General features: G+C 54.7%; 1 protein-coding gene across 1 annotated transcript; it reads left to right on the forward strand.

Annotated features, from left to right (window-relative positions):
* Window positions 1-232: 232 nt before the first annotated feature.
* Window positions 233-6,503, forward strand: FOXA1 (forkhead box A1). The gene is made up of 2 exons (XM_080394335.1): window positions 233-2,587; window positions 5,032-6,503. Exons 1-2 carry the CDS (start codon window positions 2,516-2,518, stop codon window positions 6,292-6,294), a joined length of 1,335 nt encoding a protein of 444 aa, XP_080250461.1. The 5' UTR covers window positions 233-2,515; the 3' UTR covers window positions 6,295-6,503.
* Window positions 6,504-21,067: the final 14,564 nt, after the last annotated feature.

Genomic DNA, 21,067 nt, shown 5'->3' on the forward strand with positions numbered 1-21,067 from the left:
GCCGGAGCCGAGAGCGGCTTTGCCGGGCGCCACATCTGCTCCGCCCGGCGAAACGCCTCCGCGGTTTGTAGCAATATCCGAGGAGCGTGGCCGGCTTCGTGCCTGCTCTTTTTTCCAGGTAGGGAGCGAGCCCTGCGTGGGCTGCCCGGCGCCCCGGCGGGTGTTGCTCCCGCGGGGCTGGGCTCCGGGAAGCGGGCAGCACCGCCCCGAGGTCACCAGGCCGGGAGGTGTCGCCGGGACCGCCGCGCCCCCCCCCCCAGCCGCGCCGCACGGGCTGCACTGCTGAGGGGGTCTGACCTCCACAGACCTCAAGGACGGAAATGAACGAGCCACCTCCCAGGGGTCTCTATTTTCAGACGTATAGATCGCTTCCATCAGGAAAAGAGGGAAGGTGCATACACGAGGACCACAATTTTGATACCTCTTAGATTTTCCACTGAGTTTTGTTCCAATTTCCATGGGTGTAGTTTGACCATTTGAGAAAGCAAGGGTTTAATCCAGTGATTTTATCTATTTTATTTCCTCCAAGACACATTTTTCATCCCTTGTTCTCGTCTGCTGATTCTAGAGTTTTGTTTGTTTCGAGGATTTGACTTAATTCTGTTGCCAGATTTAAAGAAAGAAGGACGAGGAGGGAAAGAACAAAGAAAGGGGTAACAGAAAACGCATTTAGAGGACAAGTTAAAACATATTTGTCGAAGCAGAGATATGCTATATCTCGTCATTTGAATCCTGGGTCTCTGTATAAGAAACTTTAAAATCGTGTTTGTGAGGGTGACGTTTTCGCAGATCACTCGAGGACAAATCACTGTGGAAGCAGCTGGACGATAAACGTGCCAGGCAGAAATTCAGACCCAGATGTGTATTTTAGTTTCTGTTGTTTGATACGCAAGCCTTTTTCAAAATCCCAGGAAACTTTATTTCCCCTTCAAATTTCCATTGTCCGCAAAGTTATTTCGGTTTGGGGGTTTTGGGTGTTGGTGGGTGGGCAGGTTTTTTGGTTGTAGGGTTTTTTATTATTACTATCAGATGATAGAAGTTCTAGCAGCTAGGTATGAACAAACTCTTAAAGGATAGGGAAGAGAAACCCACGAAAAGTCTGTGGTCTTGACATAAGCTCGAAGAGCCGGACAGGGCAGGAGCAGAAACAGATGTTCGGTCCGTCTGCAGAGACTGACAGATTCCCTCCATAATAATAAAAAATGTTGTCCAATGTCAGTTTGTTTTATCGGTATTGCCCCTTTTTACCTTTCACCAACCTGTCTAGATTCCTCCTCCCCTGTTCTTTGCAAGAAATGAGGTTAAAGAGCAAGAAGTTGGCAATGAGATACCCGCTACTTATTATTTCTGCTCCTGGGTGCCTGGTACCAAAGAAGGCTTCCAAAGGAGCCTTCTGGGCTGGAGGCTTTCCACAGTAAAGATATAAAATAGTTCCAGTGACTCACCTGATGTTTGCCAAGCGGAGGTTAATATCGGTGGATCCGCATTCAAACCTCTGTCCGCATTTATTGGGTGCTTGTAGTGTTATGTCTCAGCGCAGTGACTCACACGGTTTCTAAACCTAAGGCACCAGAAAAGAGGTACCATCATCACCCTCCACACAGGACGGCAGCCCGGCTTGAAGGGCTAGGCTTAGCCCGGGGCGAGGGGTGGGGGGGTGTCGGGGGGCGCTGGGGAGCGCGGAGCCGAGCCCTCCTGCCCGCAGCCCGCAGCGCCGAGCCCGGTGCCCCGGCCCGTGGGCGCTGGGAGCGGGGGGCGCCGCGGGAGGTACCTGCACGGTACCGGCTTTGAAGTGAGAGGCGGGAGCTGAGGGGAGCCTGTGGGCTGTAGGGCTCGGGACTTTGGAGCACGTCCCGACCATCAAGTTAAAGTGAGCATCTACTGGACTTTAGTAAATATTGCCCCTAATCTCAGGGGTTTAAGGCTGGACGGCCTTTTGCATTCTCTTCAAACAGAGGGGGCTGCCCTTCCCTTATCTACCTCATTTCATTTCCACGGATCCCTCCTAGTATTTGTCCTGTCCATCTGAAAGGGTGCGCCCCCCCCCCCCCCCCCCTTTTCCTACTCTCTCCCCCTCTCCCACCTCTGTCTCTCCTTCTTTCCCCACAAGCTTAAACCAATTACGCCGCTTTGCAAATAAAGTGCCGCCCCGGGGGAGTTGCAGGCGAGGGGAACTGCCTTGTTTGCAGGTGCATCTCCGGCTTTGTAGGTGCGAACGCCTTTGTGCGGCGGACAAATGGGGAGAGGAGGAGGAGGAGGTGGGTACTTCTGCGACGTAAGATCCACATCAGCTCAACTCCACTCACATCCCAGCCGGCACTTCCTCACTTTCTCAACTGTCTCGCCCCACACCGCTCCCTGCCTCCTTTTTGGCTGGTTATAGAGGAGAAATCGCACCCCCCACCCCTCCTGAGCGCTGGCTTCCTGCTAGGTCGGGCTTTCGGGGTCTTTTCCTGCTGCCCGTCGCTCGCTTGCAAGAGGGCTGGATGGTTACACCGGGCAGGTTGGCTCCATAATGTTAGGGACTGTGAAAATGGAAGGGCATGAAACCAGCGACTGGAACAGCTACTACGCCGATACTCAGGAGGTGAGTAAATCCCAGAGTCTGGCTCTGCTGCTGCCCCTCTGCAAAGGGGAGAGGGGGGGCTGGGGGGGGGGGGGCTGGGGGTCCGGAGGGGGCAGCAATCGGAGGAATCGGTTTGCGCTCCAGATCCTGCCAGCGCAAACGTGCCTTCCCCCCTCCCTCCGGCGCCGAAGCTGGCCAGGCTTCCCCGAGGAAAACACGGCTTCCGAGAGCCCCGGGAGGCGTTTGAGGGAGACCCGGGGCGGCTGCGGGCCGGCTGGGGGGGGCGGGGGGCTGGGGGCAGCCCTCGATCTCGTCTAAAAGGCTCAACCTCCGCCCGCGGCGCGCACAAAAGCACCCCGTAAACTCTTGGCGGGGGGCAGAGGGCTCGCCGCGCTGCCAGCCCCGGCTCCCTCCCGGCGGATGGCAGAGGGAGGCAGCCGGGGGGCAGCGCGCCCCGGCGCAGGGGGCAGCGCCTTCCCCGGCGCCTCGGCGGGGCCGCCGGCCTCTGCGCGCCGTCGCCGGGGGCCTCACCTGTTTAAAGCCGGGCAAAAAGAAAGGAGCGCGGGGGGGGGGGACGGACACAGCCGTTTGTTCCTACTTTGCAAGACCGGCTGCCTGCGGAGTGCGCTGCTTGCCGGGGCCGGCTGGCGGCGCTGCCGGGAGCGGCCCCCGGAGCTAGACCGGGAGGGGGGCCCGCACCCGGCCCCGCCGCCCCGGCCCGCGGCACCCCGGGGGGCGCTTCCCACCCCCGCGCCTCTTTGGCCGCACGGCTCAAAGGAAGAGGGAGAACCAGCCCGAGCGCCAAGAGCCGCGGCAGAGCTGAGGGCCACGGCGGTGCCCGGAGCCCGCCTCGCTCGGCCCTGCGGGGGCCCGGGGTCCGCAATGTGCCGCTGCGGCTCTTGCAGCGGGGGGTCCCCGCGGGAAGCCAGCGGCCAGCAGCCCCTCGGCTTCCCGCCCGGAAAGGAGCCGTTTTAAGGAAGTGTGGTGACGAGGCAGGCACCTAGTTGTGCGCACCCGGGCATTGCATCAGCACACCCGGACACACGGCCTCGCCGTCCCCACGCCTCGTCCCTGCGCCCCGGAGCTGGCACACAGCGCCCACGGCGCCGCGCGGGCACGGGCAGATACGTGTCACCCTGGCTGGCATCTTACTAACAGGGGAAAGTCGGCTAAGGGCAAATAAGGGTCATCCTAATTACGTGCCGTTTCCAGGCTCGTTTATTCTCGCCACACACATTGTCCACAAACATAAAGTTAAGCGATCTTCGCTTTTGCTGTTTCCTAGGCTCAATCTTTTCTCCTCCCGTGCTATTTAATTTGAATCACTGCACAGATGCAAGGTGGGAAACCCTTCCACGTTCTACCACCTCAAATACCTAATGTGATCCTCTAAATTAAAAGCGCGTTTATAAGCTCGTGGAATTTGTAGTGAACGGTAATAAATTTTATACATTTAACCGTCGCTTAAACCTCCTTTTCTTAGCCGTATTGCCCTTGTTCAGTTAAACTGAGAACGTCTTTCTCCCTCCTGTTAAATCAGACGCCGTATGGAAAGAGCAATTGCAGGCTCTTCGGCTCTGCCTTTTTTAAGAGTTGTGTTATGTGGTAGGTTGCTACAATTTTTGCACGTCGGCCAGTTGTAGAAAATCTCAGGCAGGGAAAGTTCAGGCTTTTCGTACTTCAGGAAAGTTTTTATTTTTTACTTTCATTTTAAAACTGACTTGATAGAAAATGTAGACAAGGGGGAAGCTTTCCACAGATAAAATGCGTCGATATGAATTGTTGGCTTCTATTTATTTTTTTTTTTATCCCCCCCCCCCCCCCCCCCCCCCCCCGCCCCGAGAAGACATTATCGCATCTCGTGTAAGAACAGAAATTTAAATCAGTGCAGGGTGGGAGAGATGCGTGAGATTATTCTCAGCAAGTGCAGGCAGCTAAATTTCTCCTTGATGCAGACAGGGTACGTCCGCAAATTTCAGTCATCTGATTAGTTTAAATACTTAGCTGGCCAGACGGGACACAAAATCAGCAAAACCGCGGGAATACTCGGGGAGAAAATCTCTTCCCGTGGCAGATAAAGCCCGCAGCCCGGTTCCGCGGGGGCGCGGAGCTGCTCTGGGAAGGCCGTCGGTCCGTGCGCCCCGGTGATGCCGGCGCGCCGGTGGAACGGGAGCGCGTCAGGACCGAGCACAACCCCCAGCCCAGGTCTATAAACGTGTTTATAAACACATATAAATGCGAATTGGGCCTTTTCATCACGCCAGCGGCCTTGCCGTGCGGCTTTCGGAAAGCGCTCTCTCGGGTGCCGGGGAAGGGGACGGCGTCCCGCGGCGGGACGTGGCACGGCTCGCTGGGTAAGGCGGGCAGGACGGGCAGGAAGGACAGGACGGGCGGATCCGGCCCCGCCGGGGTCCTGCCCGCGCCTCTCTCCCCCCTAACCCCCTCTCTCCGTCTCACTGCCCTAGGCCTATTCCTCGGTGCCCGTGAGCAACATGAACTCGGGGCTGGGCTCCATGAATACCATGAACACCTACATGACCATGAACACCATGACGACGAGTGGCAACATGACCTCCAGCTCCTTCAACATGTCCTACGCCAACACGGGGCTGGGGGCCGGGCTGAGCCCCGGCGCTGTGGCCGGCATGCCGGCGGGCTCAGCAGGGCCGGTGAACGGCATGCCAGCCGGCGTGGCCGCCATGGGCACGGCACTGAGCCCTGGTGGCATCAACGCCATGTCTGCCCAGCCGGCCCCCATGAACGGGCTGAGCCCCTACGGCAGCATGAACCCCTGCATGAGCCCCATGGCCTACACCCAGTCCAACCTCGGCAGGACACGGGATGCCAAGACCTTCAAGCGGAGCTACCCCCATGCCAAGCCGCCTTACTCCTACATCTCCCTCATCACCATGGCCATCCAGCAGGCACCCAGCAAGATGCTGACGCTGAGTGAGATCTACCAGTGGATCATGGACCTGTTCCCCTACTACCGACAGAACCAGCAGCGCTGGCAGAACAGCATCCGCCACTCGCTTTCTTTCAACGACTGCTTCGTCAAGGTGGCCCGCTCCCCCGACAAGCCCGGCAAGGGCTCCTACTGGACCCTGCACCCTGACTCCGGCAACATGTTTGAAAATGGCTGCTACCTCCGCCGGCAAAAGCGCTTCAAGTGTGAGAAGCCAGCGAACAGCAAAGCCCCTCAGGAGGGTAGGAAAGATCAGGCCGGGGCCTCCAGTTCCAGCTCCAACTCCCCCCTGCACAGAGGCCACAATAAACCCACGCAGCTGGACACCGCCACCTCCCTCTCCAGCTCCAACCCGTCCACCAGCCCCCAGTCTATGGACCACAACGGATCGAGCACGGAGCTAAAGACCTCGGCCTCGGCCGCCTCCTCCACCATCAGCTCCGTCCCCGCCTTGGCCTCCGTCCCACACCCCCCTCACTCCTTAGCCCACGAACCCCAGCTCCACCTCAAGGGCGACCCCCACTACTCCTTCAACCACCCCTTTTCCATCAACAACCTCATGTCCTCCTCCGAGCAGCAGCACAAGCTGGACTTCAAAGCCTACGAGCAGGCGCTGCAATATTCCTCCTACGGGGCCAGCATCCCCGGCGGGCTGCCCCTGGGCAGCGCCTCCATGGCGGGCCGGAGCAGCATCGAGCCCTCGGCCCTAGAGCCCTCCTACTATCAAGGTGTGTATTCCAGACCCGTGCTAAACACCTCCTAGCTCTGCGTCCCCCACCGCAGGGGGCGAGACCCTCTCGCTCCCCCCCCCCCCCCCGGCTTTTTCCTCCTTTTTTCCCTCTCCCCGCGACAACCCGAGGTGTTCCCGCACGCCGCGTGCCAAGGACTGTTACTTTTTAATTGTCTCGCAAGGCGCTGTGTGTTGTTCTGATGCACCACGACCTCCTGCAAAGCCGGCCGCGTCCCGCTTGTACATACCTCCCCCCCCCCCCCCCGCCGCCCAGCCCCTCTCCCCGGAGATCCCCCAGTCTTTGCAGGGTGTTATTAAAAAGAAGAAAAAATTGTTGAGCTTGTAAACTACTTGTTTGTGCTTTCCGCCCCCTCGTCTGCCCCCCTTCTGTGCTCTATAATCTCATGTAAGTTTACAGGTATGTGGCAATACTTTAACAATACGGAGATGAAGAAGCGAGTAGACATTTAAGACTTTTTTTAATTAAAAAGGCTTTGAAGGACAATACTGCTGTGAAGTAGCAAAACACTAAGAGAATCTCTAAGCAACAAGAGGACTATTTACTTTCTCGGATCATCCTTTTGATACTTGCAAAATAAACCTTCGGCTAGTACAACCCGCATACACCCGGATGCTGCGGGCCGGATCCTGCACTCCCGAGGGGACCAGCTGGAGCTTTGGAGTGCAGGATGCGACCCTTCCCCCCCCCCCCCCCCCCAGCTGTTACCTGTCTTGGGGTGTAATATAAAGTTACAAGAGGTCACAGCCAGTTGGATTTTTTTTTTTCTTCCCATCTGTTACTGAAGATTCTCGTTCATCAGGAACTCTCATCAACATGTGGATGACCTGCTTATTTAATTTAAGTGTCTTCATGGTGTACCAGCTAGAACTGTATATCTATAACAAGGTTATTTTCCCCCTCCCCCAGGAAACGTTGACTATTACACCGATGCAAGGAAAAGAGGAGAGCTTTCCCTCTCCTCCCCTTTTACAACTTGTTTAATACGTTTTGGGGTTTTCTTTTGTGGCCGTTTAATTATCGCCATCGTTAGCTTGTTTCATCCAGTGTTAATGCACTTTCCACAGTTTTACACGGTGTTAGCATAGCCAGACGGGTTTTATTATTATTCCTGTTCGCGGTCTCAATGTTCTTAATTTATTGCATGGTTTATATTTTTTTTCTTTCTTTACAGCTGGAAATTGCTTTAAATGACAGTAAAAAAAGAATTACACGTGAATTTAAGAAATTTTGTTAATTTTATAAATGTGATTGTAATTGAAAAAACATATTTTGATTTAAAACGATAACTGAGAATTTAATGCGTGAAGTATGTTTTTGATCATTTGCAGTTAAGGACTTTAAATAAATCAAATGTTAACGATGAAAGACTTCTGCTATTTTCTTTCAAAATTTCTGGGGCGGGTTAGGAGGACGGAGCCATGTGCCAGGAAAACAACAGCAGCACCGAAGCGGGGATGCGAAGATCGATTTGCGCGGCCCGGCCTTGCGCAGGGGAGGAAGGGGACGCACCCGCAGGGCGTTTGCGGGGCACTGCGATGCCACCGGCGTGTGCGGCGGTGTATGTCGCGGTGTCTTTTTTTTTTTTTTTTAATTTTTTTTAAATAATAATTCACCGTGCCGGGGAAGGTTGAGGGAGGGAGGGGAAAAAGCCAGCCGAGGCTGTATAAACGTCCTGCGCTCTTTGCTGCCAGGGCAGCGACAACCAGACCCGGCGTTTCCCCGCCGGACGGGGCGATGCCCGAGGGGAGCACCCCCAGCGCCGCTCCACCTCGCCCCGGGCCGCTCGGGGGCCGGACCGATCCCCCAGCCCAGCTCCCGCTCTGCAACCCTGGCTCGGATCGACCCCGGCAGTAACAGCAGCCGCGCTGGCGAGCGCCGGTCCCCAGCAAGCAGCATCGTCGGGGGAGGGGAATTTAAATGTGAACAGATTTCGCTGTGATCAGCCCCCTTCGTGCGCCGCCGCCAGATAAAAGAACTGTGTAATTCACATAATTAGCACATAATTGCCCCCTGACGGGTTAGGGACAGGGGCGACAAACTAATTTCAAGGGTCGATTTAGAAAAGAAAAGCCAAGCCAGCGTCCCAGAAATCTCACCGACTTCCTCCAGCACTACCACCCGCCGTAAAACGGGAGGAAAAATACGGGCGAGCCCCTCCGCCGCGAGCTTCGCGGGTGCGGCCGGCGGGGGCCGAGGTGCGAGCGCGGCGCTCCCGGACGAGGCGGAGCCGGCCCCGGGCTCGGGCGGGCGTTCGCCGGGTCCCGCCGCGGGAGGCAGCGGGGCTTTGTGCCCGGGACGGGGGTCTGGCTGGGTCCTCCATGGCCCGGCTGCGCGGCCCCCTCGCCCTCTGTATCTTGCTGAGCTGGCAAACGCCACCAGATCCCCTGCGGCCGGGGGCACCTCGGGGGTGCTCGGCACCAAGTCCGGGCGGGTGGATCCCGTTTAAATTCCCGCTGCTTCTGCCAAAAGGAGCTTCGTGCAAACGGAGGCAGGATGAAACCCGTTTTCAGCAGGACTTCACTTGTCTCCCACAGACTAGTCTATAGAGAATATACCACCGCAGAGTGGAGACATTGATTTAATGCCCTGGGCTTGTACATAGAAAATATCAATCGACCGACAGCGATAAGGCAGCAGGTTTCGCATATCAGCTGAGGAGCACAGACTGGGTGTAATGGAAATATTCGGGGCGTGGGTAATAAAAGGGTTTAAGCGGACCGACGCGGCTCCAAACCTCTCATAGATAAGGAGCGGAGTCTGTCACGGATGCAGCGTGTGCCCCTTCGCCACTCGCCATCAAGATTATATTCCATCCCTTTCTTCTCGAAGGCAAATGGTGGCTGCGGTGGGCAATGATGCCCTGACATAACAGGGATGCGGCTCACGCTAAAAATGCGGGTCCCCGAGGCAGAGAGCGCAGCTTTCTGTCACCAGTTTGAGACCTGGAAGTCAACAGAGGGGGGAAGAGCCCCCTGCTTTCTGTCCCGTTCCTAGCTGCCCTGCTGCTGCTTTAATCCTCTTCTCGAGAAACCCCCAGCCACAGCGCAAAAATAAACTAAAAGCAGGCTCCAGAGGAAGAGGGTGCATGCCCCCCAACCCCCCGCCCCGCAATATGTAGAGGGGAGCTTACGAGCATCTCCTTCCAGCCGGACGGCTCCCTCTGTGCCAGCAGGGAAGCAGCTGACGGGTGCGGGGTCTTGCCCATGTCGGAGGTGGTGTCTCAGCCCTGCATCCAGGACACAGGCAAAGCGGGGGGCCACCAGGCTGCGGGCTTCGGGCCGTCACCGCAATTTATAGGGGAACTTCACCTTTCCCTACACGCCAATTACCTCCGACCGGCCACGTGCGAGGGAGCGAAAACGGCTCATTTAACGTAATTAAATACAAGCGGGGAGTAATTCAGGGCGGCGGGGGATCTCTGTAAAGGTTTACGCGGAGTTTGGGCGGCGCGGAGCCCTCGGCCCGGGCAGGGGGGGTGTCGGGCGTGCCAGCGGGGCAGGGGCCGTCGAGGCGGCGCGGAGGAGCCGGCCGCGACCCCGGGGGGCTGGGCAGGGGCAGCCCCCGCAGCCGGGGGCAAGGAGCCGCGGTGAGCCCTGCCCTGGCACAGCGGGGACCCCCTCCGCTCCGGGGTCCGGCGGCCCTGCGCCCCGCGGCGAGTGGGGCAGGATGGGGCCCTGGCCCGCCGCACCCCCTCGGAGCACCTGCCAGCAGCGCTTTACCTCCGGAGAATGGAAGAATCGATGGAATAAAACCAACTTCAGCCACCCAAATCGGGGGGTGGGGGGAGAAATAAAATCACAAGCACCTCCGGGGTTGTTTCCTGAGTGCGAATGGACAACACTGACATCTGCATCGGCAAACAATCGGAGGCTCTATATTTATTGGAAGGAAGGAATTTGAAATGTTCGGGACTGAAAGATGAGAAAAAATATTTCCCGGTCGGTTTTTCCCTCTGAAACTTAGTGATGTCAATAAAATAGAAGTAAATCGTAAAAGAACGGCGCGAGAAAACACTTCAGCCGTTGGCATAGCTTCAAAAATTGTTTTGAAATGTTGAGCAGACACTGAATACTTGAATGCTGACTGGTCCGTCAACATCAACCCGAAATAAATGAATTCCCTTGCTGTAACGCCAACTAGCCCTTAAAAGAGCAACTGACTCGGTTTTAATTTTACAGCGATATTGTCGATAAAACGCTTGATTACAAAAACAATACACCTTGTATTATTTCTTTTCTGTTACGATTAAAGATCTAGGCATATATGCGTGAGTATATGTGATTAATCACTCTGGAAAAAAATTAAAACCAGAGACTCAATAAAGATATACTTTTTGTGCGTATTTTCGTGGTAATTTTAATTCGTGAAGAAGCAAATTATCCTCATATAAACATGGGATAGAAAGTTCTCTCGGGAGGCATCTAGATGCATATATTGTATATATTAACATATATATAATTAATATGTATTTGTTTCCAGGGGAGACAAGTGGAAATACACACAACACACAATGACCAGGCGAAAATCACACCACAATAGTGCTCAGAGAGTGACCGGGGTGCGGAGTGTACACGTAAGTCGTCGCAAAGCTCCCACGCTGCAATATCGTGTTAGGAAATATAGGAGAATGGTTAATAGCTAAAACAAAAATGCAATTACTTTGATTATTTAAATGTCAAGGGCGGTGCTGCAAAATGGGTCATTTCCTCCCCCCACCCCACCCCCCAATGCAAACCCAGGCTTTTCAGTTACTAGCAAAGGCAGAGAGTAATAACTAAAAAAAAAAAAAAAAATAATTGTACGTTTTCTGCGATTTGCAATGTCGAAAGGTCTTTTTCAGCGGGAGAAAAAAAATGAGGGAAGAGAAGAGTGGAAAACGGGAGGCGATAAGAAGAAAACCTGCCTTTGTTCTCTCTGGTTATTTTCTACTAATTATTCTGCCCATTGTGACAAAGTAGCAGTTAAGGATAGATTAGTGTAAATAACCTCGCATTTCACTCCCAAACCGTGCAACTTTCTGGCCCAAGCCGTGCCATGGTGTTTGTGTTTCTCCCCTTCACCTCAAACAGAAACTCATTGAGATTTCAGATCTTTGAACTTTGGACAGATCAAACTGCCAGCGCTCACCTTTGTCTCCAGTCATTAGGATTTAAAACATATGTAACCTTCATGGCCGAATCCATTTGTCTCTATGAGAGGAAAAAACTTACAACCTCCTCTCTTCCCCCCCACCCCCCACCCCAAAACTCCTACATTTAGTTGAATCCACGGAGACGATCATTTCCCGGCGTGGCGCCCCTGCTGCGGGAGCATGGCTCCGATGGGTTTTGCCCAAGCGCGTTATTTTAGGGGAAGCCCGTCGTTATTTTGCTACTACCGTTTTGCCGTTGGTAATCTAAATTTTCCCGTGAAATGTTCATACACCTGCTCGTTATTCCAAGGGAGAGCTACCGGCAGAATAGGAATTATTTTTACTATTATTACTACTACTATTATTGCTACTACTATCGCTATGACTATCATTATGGTTATTCTCGCAGGCAGCAGGCGGAACAGGCATGAGCATCGCCGTGCCCCCGCTGCCCCGGGCGCGGCTCGGAGGTCCCCCGGTGGCACGGGAAGCTCTGGAGCGGGGCGGGGGCGACACGGGAGCAGGCCGGGACCGGGAGCGGGCCCCGGCGGGCGCGGGGTGCGGGGTGCGGCTGCCGCTGCCCTCCCCGCCCGCGCCGGTTTCCTGCCCGGCCCCGGTAGCCCGAGCCTTCCCCAGCGGGCGGCGTTGCCCACCTGTGGTCCAGCCCAGCCTTGGGTTTGCGACCCCCACCCTTCGCCTCCACTGGGTACCCGGAGGGAGTAGCAGGGGACGAGGGGGTCCCCGGGTGGTCATGTTTCGGGCGGCCCCATTCTGCTTCCGGGATCGAGCCCGTTCACACACCTCTTGGCACTGAAAGGGTGCCGAGTCCGCCGTCGTTCGGGGGAAAAACCACCCCCACCGGCTGGGGCATCCCCTGCACGGACGGGGCCACCCCGCTGGCCGTGAGCGGTCAGACGGAGGTGCCGGTGTCCCCCGGGGCCGGCACCCTTCGGGAGGGCTCCAGGCGCTGCACCGCGCCGCGGGGAGCGGGGCCCGCCTTGGTGCCACGCCAGCGGGGCTCGGGGGGGACGCGCCGTCGGGCCCCGGCCCGCAGTGGACTCTCACCTCGCTCCGAGCCAGCCCGGGCATCGAGGCGCGGAGCCGCCTGCCCCGGGAGCAGGATCTGGCCCTCTCGCAGCAACCATTTCTACGGCAAACACCGCCTTTGTGCCCGACACCTCGAAATGCTCCCTAACGAATCATCGACACTTGCGACCTACTGCGCCGCAGCTGAAATATATTTCCCCCTTTATTTCTCCTCTCTCCGAGCCTGCCCGGCGGGTTGCTAACACACATTTCCTCCGGTTATGACCAGCGGAAAATGTAAACATGTTGGTAACTAGGAGGTGGGCCTCATTCTGCAAACCGGCATCTCTCCATAGTGACTCTCAGTAATGACCTCTTTAGCATAATAAAGCCCAGGGGGCGGGGAATCTTTGAACTGCAGGGCAGGAGATTGGAATAAGAGCACGTCTAAATTTATTCAAATGTATGCAACAAGTGTTCTAGTTCTAAGGTTACCTGATGCGGCCAACAGACGTTTTCTCCTCTTCTGTTCTTTGCCTTGCCCCGTTGCTTTATCTAAGGAAGCGCTTTACAAACTTCAGGTATGTCAGCATGTTATACGACATGGAAAGGGAACAACAACAAAAAACCCGAACAACCCGAACAGACCCAAAGGCAGCAAAACCAAGATCCGACCCCACATTCAGTGGAAAAAAACCAATACTAGAGAAAACCTCCGGTTTTGAAAGGGGGAAAGCCCTCGCCTCCAAATACATGGCAGCAGACCTAACATCACACCCCGGCCACCAGGACGTCTGGCAGAACCATCAGAGCCTGTGAGCGGAGGAGACCCCGCACACCGCCACCCGCCCACCGGGGTGCCCCTGTCCCTCCGCCGCGGCTGCCGGGGGCCGGTGCACGCCGCCGCCGGGCCCCGCCGGCACCCCAGCAAGCCAAGAGCCACGGCGCATCTCCTCGGGTCTCCCTTAAAAACACCCCCATCGGGGCAGCGGCGTCCTGAGGACGGGGGGGAAAAAGAGCCGCTGGCCGGTGCAGAGCAGAGCTCTCCCCCACCCCACCCCCCCGGGCAATTGTTCCCTTGAGCCCCTATTAATGCGGGACATATGTTATCCACAGGCAGTAGGCAGCGGTAAGCCTTCGCCATCTAACTTGTTGCTCAACTTACGAGGCGGTTCTCATCTTCTCATCAAAAGCCGCCGGTCTTTCTTCAGCCGTATGGACAAAAATGTGAACAACAATGCCCGCCTCCCTTCACTTCAAAAGCTGCCATCGCGGAGGCTACCCAGAGAATTTTCTCCCTGCCTTTCATTCCCGGTTTGAAAAAAGGCACTACAGGGCCAAGGCGCTCCTAATACTCTTTGATGGGGATTGAATTCATTATCTCCAATAACACAATTGTGCTTGGCCAACGAAAAGAGCAAAGTAATACTCATCTAGAATTAGAGAGCAGGGCTCAGAAGAAAGGGAGCGGGAGGGTGAGGGGGGTGGGGGCATTTCAAAGGAAAAGCGGGGAGGGGGGGGAATGAGAAAACACCTATATCGAAAATCGGCTTGGAAGGAGGGGGTCCCCAGAAGTTTAAATTACAGAAGTGTATTAAGTGGCGCATTATACGGCTCAAGGCGCGTTGGTGGTCTGACTGCGCGTTCCCCCCTCCGCGGCCGGGTCGGCACCGGCTGGGCTGGATGTTCCCGACATTTCCCTCCCCGGGCCCCCCTGCCGCTCCGCTACCTGCCCTGCCGCCCGTCCCCATGCCGGCCGGGCTGCGGGCGGGGGTACCGGCCTGCCCCGGGACGCCGGCCCTTGCCCGGGTGCAGCCGCAGCACCTGCGGCCCCCGCCTGCTCACGCTGACTTTGCGGAGAGTTCGCAGCGATGGGGAGCAGCCAAGCAGGCACACAGCCCTCTGCCCCCCCTGCCGCCTCCGGGGACCCCCAGAAGCCTGCCCTAGCAGGGATCGGGGTGGGGTCTCTCAGCACCATCACACCCCGACACCGTCCAGGGCAAGGGGCGTGCAAACACCAGCCCCCCACCCCTCACCCCCCCGAGGGTTACTGCCTCCAGCGGCAGCCGGCATAGCCCGCCTTACCGCGGGCTCGGTCTCCTCGGTGGAGGGCAAGGGATGGAGGGAGGAATGAATGAATGACGGAACGAATGAATGAATGAATGAATGAACGGAGCGAATGAATGAGTAACACACACACACAAATAAATAAATAATCGAGCACAAAAATCAACCGATTGGAAAACCGCTGTGTTAATATGAGAGATTAAAATATTTGCCTGTTTGGCTTCCAGCGTAAATGTTTTCTATCGGGTGTTATCCAAACAGGCTAATTTTGAAAGCCAAGCAAAATAATAGCGATGAGCTCTTAAAGGCATTGCACGTACGGCGGGCAGTGGCGGGGCCCTGGGCAGTGGTGGCACACGCGTGTCCGCAGGCGCACGGAGCGACGGCGAGGTGGGCAAACCCCCGTGTGCCCCGCGTCTCTGCGGACTGGCATTCACGCATCCATCCCAGCGCAGAACCCGCTTGTGCTTCCAAACTTCCCAGCTCCCGCTGCAGGGGCCCCGGGGGAGCCGCCGGCGGGGAAGGGGCGCGCCCGCGGGGCGCGGGGTCCCCGCCTGACGCCCGGGGTACCCGCCGCCACACCGGGCAAACGCTGCCTCCAAACTGCTTTTCCCAGGCGATGCCCTTCAGGCGTCGGCGGTTACGCGGGAGGGGCCCAGCAAAGCGCATCGGTCACCCAGGGGGCTCCTGGCTGCTTGGGGGGGGGGGGGCAGGGGGACACCCCGCTTCCCGAGAGCCAGGTTGTGCTCCAGGGAGTAGGAGTCCTCCCACCTCACCGTAAACTGGGAGCCGGCAACCCTGAACTGGCCAGTTGAGGAATTCCCCCCGGGAATAAGAAATGCCATCGCCTTCGAGGGGAGGTTTGCCCCAACAAGGACACATTGGCCAAAGTGGGGGGACAGGAGGAGAGACCACCTCTTCCAGCCCCCGCGGGGCTTTCCGCATGTGCAATAACGCTGACCCTGTCGCCCTTCCTCTCGCAAGGCAGAGCTGACCTTGACAGGACTGGTTTCTGTGGATCCACACTCCTCCTTTTAAACGTTCCCTGGGTAGGGGGTAGGTTTTATTTTTTTTCTTTTTTCCTTTCCTCAGGAAAAGTTCAGACCGAAATTGCACTGACCTCAGCAGAGTCCGAGGTTCAAGGATTCCTGGACACTTCCCACTTTGTAGAGTGCCTTAGGGGTTCATTCTTATTTGAGGGGAGGGGGCTGCTTATTTGTTTAAGAAAATTAAAAAAAAAATAATCTAGAATAAGGTTATTCCCAGGGAAAGCCATATCCTTGTCTCCTGCAGAAGCAGGAGGAAACCTCACATTGTTTCTGCTGTCTATTTACACCAAGCTAGCTGGCTAACTAAGTGTTTTACTGTTTGTAGCTTACCTCCCTGTGCATAATGACTTCTCAAAAGTATACATTAAATGACCACATACTTCATGTCCAAGAATTACTTTTTACAAGTCAGCTTACCTTAACGATCAATGTGCCATTTGTACTTTTACACAATAGACTTTAATTGTTACAAGGGAGCCCTTTGGTCTATAAGAAAAAATTTGTTTTGTGCTGTAGCACAAACAGAGGATTAGGAGTTCAGGTAAGGAATAAGCAGCAGCAACAACTTAATTCCTAGGTAACAAAGATCCTGCTTTCACGCCAGATTTCTTTCTAGTAAAAAGCAGGACAGGGCACCATCTCCAGCTCACTGGACCAGTCAGACATTACTTAGCCTGCATTTCTTTCTGGTTTAAATCTGTCAGGGTTTCCCACCCTTCATCCCTTCCAGGGCCAAAAGTTGCATGTAATGCTATGCAGTTCTAAGTAAATATAAACACAAGAGGTTCGCCAAATTAAATGGAATCTCTCTCTTTTTTTTTTTTTTTTTTTTTTTAAATACAGTGATTTCACATGCAGAGGTTGAAGGCAGCTTTGTGAATTTAATTTTTAGCATTCTGTATTTCCAGTGAAACCAGTACAAAGGTGACTGGAATTAAAAGTATTGCTTTTATTTGGACTGATGGCTGATTTTTTTTTTCCTTGTAATCACTGGCATATCCCAAATTTGGGTAGAAATTTAAAAAACCAACCAGGTTTACGACAGAGACCCTCCTTCCCTTCCAGTGGCTGGGCACTGGCAGAGCATCACAGTGGCCTGACCCTCCCCCCTCACTTACTTGGGGTGGTGGGTGTCTGGGGGGGGAGCAGGGAGCACGGCTTGTTTCTGAGTTTCCATGGGTGTTTCAGTGGAGGGGACAACCTGTGCACATATGGTGGGTGAAGCCATCCAGAACATTTTCAGCTTCAGAAACAAACTCAGTGACAAACAGATCCCAAGTGCTGATTCATGGGCTTCAGCCTGACCCCATACCAGGCTGGCCATCGTCTGTGACAGGCACCCTTGATCCTGGGGGTTTTGGGGGAGGGGGGTGTCCCATGGGTTCCCGCTGCCACCCTTGGGGTAGGGGGGAAGTGGTGGAGGGACCTGTGGGCAGCCTTAGCCTGGCTTTCACCCCCAGATGCCCCTGCTTTCCCCCTCACCTTTTTTGGCTATTGGTGCCTTTCCATAACAGTGAAGGTAGGAATGGCTTGCTCAGACCATGATCTCCTTAAAAATTTAAATAATTACAAATGAGGGCTGTATAAGTTGATGCAGTTAAAAACCTTTTGCATGCTTGTATGAGTGCAAGTCACAAGGTCAAACCTGCTTGAGAACCAGGATGGATAGGAGAGATAGCCAAGAAATACATAGCAATCCTCAAATGCTTCCTCTTCCCTTGACACCGCCTTGTATACCCCCACGCTAAGAGTGAAGCCATCCGAGATCACCCTCCTAACATCCCTAAGCAAGGGAAAGAGGTCTTTAAGGATGCTGAAGGATGGCTGGGAGGACTCTGGGCTGCAGATAGCTTCTACTCTTCTGTTACCAGCAGCGGAGATCAGCTGGTGGGTTTCCTTCTGCCCCTTCTGGGAATCTGGGGGAGACCCAAGCACACACACAGATACAAGCACAAATGCACACACGAGTGGGCTCAAAGTACCCCAGGACAAGAGCTGCACAGAGAGGTCAGCTGCCGAACACAGGCCTACCGGCAGACAGCGGCATGGGCCTCTGCCATGCTCTAGCCAAATGAAAGCTGGAAATACCTTAGTGGCAGAAGCAGGGGGCCTTCGGAGAAACTTCCAGCCTTTAGTTATCAACTCTTCAAAACAGGGACTGTTGTTTCGTTCTGTTACAGAGTATGTTCCCATTCATGGGTTACTGCAATGTCATAAGCAAATAAGACCTAATTAAATAACAGTAATTCTAAGTGTCTCTCAGAGATGCACAGCACTTTGCAGGATGAAACTGCAAGAGCCACTCAGTATTTTTTACCAGTAGTTCAGATTTTTAAAGCTTGGGAAAACAGTATGTGTTTCCAGACCCATCCTGATGCTATGAAAATATGTTTTGTATTTTTCACATATTGTCTGATAACAGGGGTTCTTTGCATGGTAGTTTTGAACTTTATGGCAAATGTATTCAACTGATAAACCAGAACATTTCAGTCTACTGTAGTGGCAGATTTGCCAATACCTTTAAGTTTCTGGTAACATGCAAGACCTTTCTAAGGCGTAAATGTGTTCCCATTGTATATATTGTCCCCATTCTAGAAATGGTGGAACAGAATAACAGCTACAGTATAGATTAATCAGAAAAGACATTCACGGAAAGGAATTGTTCATTTTCAAGTATGTAATTTCAGAAGAAGGAAGGTCACTGTACTTAACCAGGTGGATTGTTTGTGACAGGGCAATCTAAGAACAAACAATCAATACATGTATTTTGGATCGAATACTTCTTAACAGTCAGATCCTCTGGACTGCAGCAAATACACAGCACGTGTCGATGAGGTCGTGAAGTACAACAGTTCCTGTTCCCATGCCAGTAACCTTAGTAAGGCAAAACAAAACCAAAACAAAACAAAAAAAAGAGGGGAAACCACAGAGAAAAACATCAGTTGTCATTATACTTTTTTTTTTTTCTCAATTTTTCTCTGGAAGTATCAATAACATCTTTCAATACTGAGCTGCAAACCACAGCTAAACCCCTATGAAAATAGTCAATACACAGACACACGAAGACACAGAGCTCTTTAATTTACAGAGGGCACAGGCTGGAGCTCTCCTCATCTGCAAGGACCTGTGCTCTACAGGCTTTGCGGTTTGGCGCATGCAACACACCCGAGCCAGTACGAGTATGCAGCAGCATACTTGGAAAACTAAAGATCTACGTGAAAAAGAAAAAGAAAAAGAAAAAGAAAAAGAAAAAGAAAGGAAAGGAAAGGAAAAGGAAAGAAAAGAAAAGAAAAGAAAAGAAAAGAAAAGGAAAGAAAAGGAAAGAAAAGGAAAGAAAAGGAAAGGAAAGAAAAAGAAAGAAAAAGAAAGAAAAGGAAAGAAAAGGAAAGGAAAGAAAAGGAAAGGAAAGGAAAGGAAAGAAAAGGAAAGGAAAGAAAAGAAAAGAAAAGAAAAGAAAAGAAAAGAAAAGAAAAGAAAAGAAAAGAAAAGAAAAGAAAAGAAAAGAAAAGAAAAGAAAAGAAAAGAAAAGAAAAGAAAAGAAAAGAAAAAGAGTTTTTTCCCAAAATAACGCCGTTTCATTAAAAATTATTGCTCTGCTTTCTAAACACAGGGGCGTCTCAAAATGATCACCGGAGGAATTACAGCTCGGGCCGCCGAAAGGCGTTTGCCGTTGCAGCGGAGAAGCGGCTGGCTCGCCCGGCGCCCTCCCCGTCCCGCCGGTCCCAGGACAGTTACCGGGGCTGCGGCTCCGTCGGGGGGCGGAGGGTCCCACCCGCCCGGCTGCTGTCGGCTCCGCGCCCCGGGCCGTCACTAACGCGGCTGCGGAGCGCCGGGCGGGGGGGACCCGACAGGCAGCCCATGCCCTCGGCAAGGCGCGGGGATTTCCCCCGTCCCTCCCCCGTCCCTCCCCCGTCCCTCCGGCACACACCGGTCCCGGGTGTGTGGGCTGCCGCCGACGGCAGCGGGATTACCGGCGGCGGAGCGGGGGGGCGGCCAGCCGCCGGGCGGGGACCCTCCCCTTGCACCGCGGGGGCCGGCCGGGGGGGCCGGCGGTGCCTGTCCCTGCCAGCCCCTCCGCTGCGGAGCACTGGGGAGCTGGCACGTTCGTCAGCCTGTGACTGTACTGAACGCCACCCCCCAGCTCATAAAAGCAAGGGTTTAGTGCCCCCCGCCCCGCCGGCCGCTGCGCCGGCTCCGGCTCATGGCTGCAGGCAGCGGCCGGACGGGGAATCCCCGCAGGGCGGGCAGCGGCCGGAGCCTCCCCACGCCGGGGGATTTCCTCCCCCACCGCCCCCCCCTCCTCCTCCTCCTCCTCCTCTTCCTGCTGCCGGCCGAGCCCCGGAGCGAGCCGGGCCCGAGCCACCCACCGGCGGCCCCCGGGGTCCCGCGCCCCCCCGCAGGGCTGCAGCCGCCCTCGCTGCTGCGGGGTCACCTGCGCGTCCAGCCGCTGCGGGGTGCCTGGGCGCCGCTCCCCGCCCGGGGGCCTCTGCTAACGCTGCCTGCCTGCCTGGAAGGTCATGCAGTTAGTTTTAAGCACTGCTCTTCCGATCTGCGGGTTTCTTTATAAAAACCCTGGAACGTCCCCCCAACCGCCCCCAAACCCCCTAATCTAAGTTGGGCTTGAATATAGATGCCAACAGCCCCTGTAACAGCCATGAAATCAAGCCACCTGCGTGCCAAGGGGGTTGCAGCGTGTGTGGAAATGCCAGCCCTGTCGAGGGCGCATGTGAAAACTGATCTTGCTTTGGGTTCAACCGAAAGACCAAAATGATTCATGCTTGACTGTGTCCCCTTGATATTTCTCATCTAGATTTTTCCTGCTTCCTCCCTCCTGTCTCCTGGTGCATGCTCATTCCAAGGGGTCCTTCAAACACTCGAGGAGTGTAAGAACAATGCTATATGCAGTATTTCCTTGAAGGGTTTTATTACCAGGCTATCTAGAACAAAAACAAACGGCATTTCGCAAAACACCTCTTTAAAAGAAAAGCAGCTGGCGGTTGTTAAAAAAGGGGAGGTTACATGGCAAGCCACTGGTGCATTTAATAGTATCCTGTCTTTCCTTCTAAGCTGCACGATATTTGGTCTTTATTTTGAGCCATCGTCCTGAATGCCTGATTCCTGCCTTCAGCGTCAAGAATTTTGCTCCCCAGAGGATGGACACTGTTTTTGCTAGCAGGGGTGACACCACCCGTCGTCCCCTGCCAGGTGCCTGCCACATCTGCCCGCAGGTGAAGGGAGGCAGCACCCAGCAAAAAGGGCCACGCTTGGGGCAGCCAGGCTCATGCAAGACCCTGGAGAAGCAGGGAGAGGGCCTGCCACTGTGGATGGGAATCATGAGCAATGAGGGCTTGGAGGAAAGGTTGAGGACATGGAAGGAAGGTCTATAAAGCAGACAGTAAGTGGGGGAAGGTGGGCCAAGCAGTCACAAGTCAGGAGAAATTGAGGGGTGCTGGAAAAGGGGGATGACTGCAGGAAGCAGATGGCTGGTAGGGAATAGGGGACAGGATGAAG

Source organism: Falco punctatus (genome assembly GCF_963210335.1).
Source record: "Falco punctatus genome assembly, chromosome: 7".
NCBI classification, from domain to species: Eukaryota; Metazoa; Chordata; class Aves; order Falconiformes; family Falconidae; genus Falco; species Falco punctatus.

Bases quoted from the DNA above. Each gene is read 5' to 3' on its own strand.
- FOXA1 (XM_080394335.1), top strand. From the start codon at position 2,516: ATGTTAGGGACTGTGAAAATGGAAGGGCATGAAACCAGCGACTGGAAC. The intron at 2,588-5,031 runs GTGAGTAAATCC...TCACTGCCCTAG, and splicing joins ACTACGCCGATACTCAGGAG to GCCTATTCCTCGGTGCCCGT.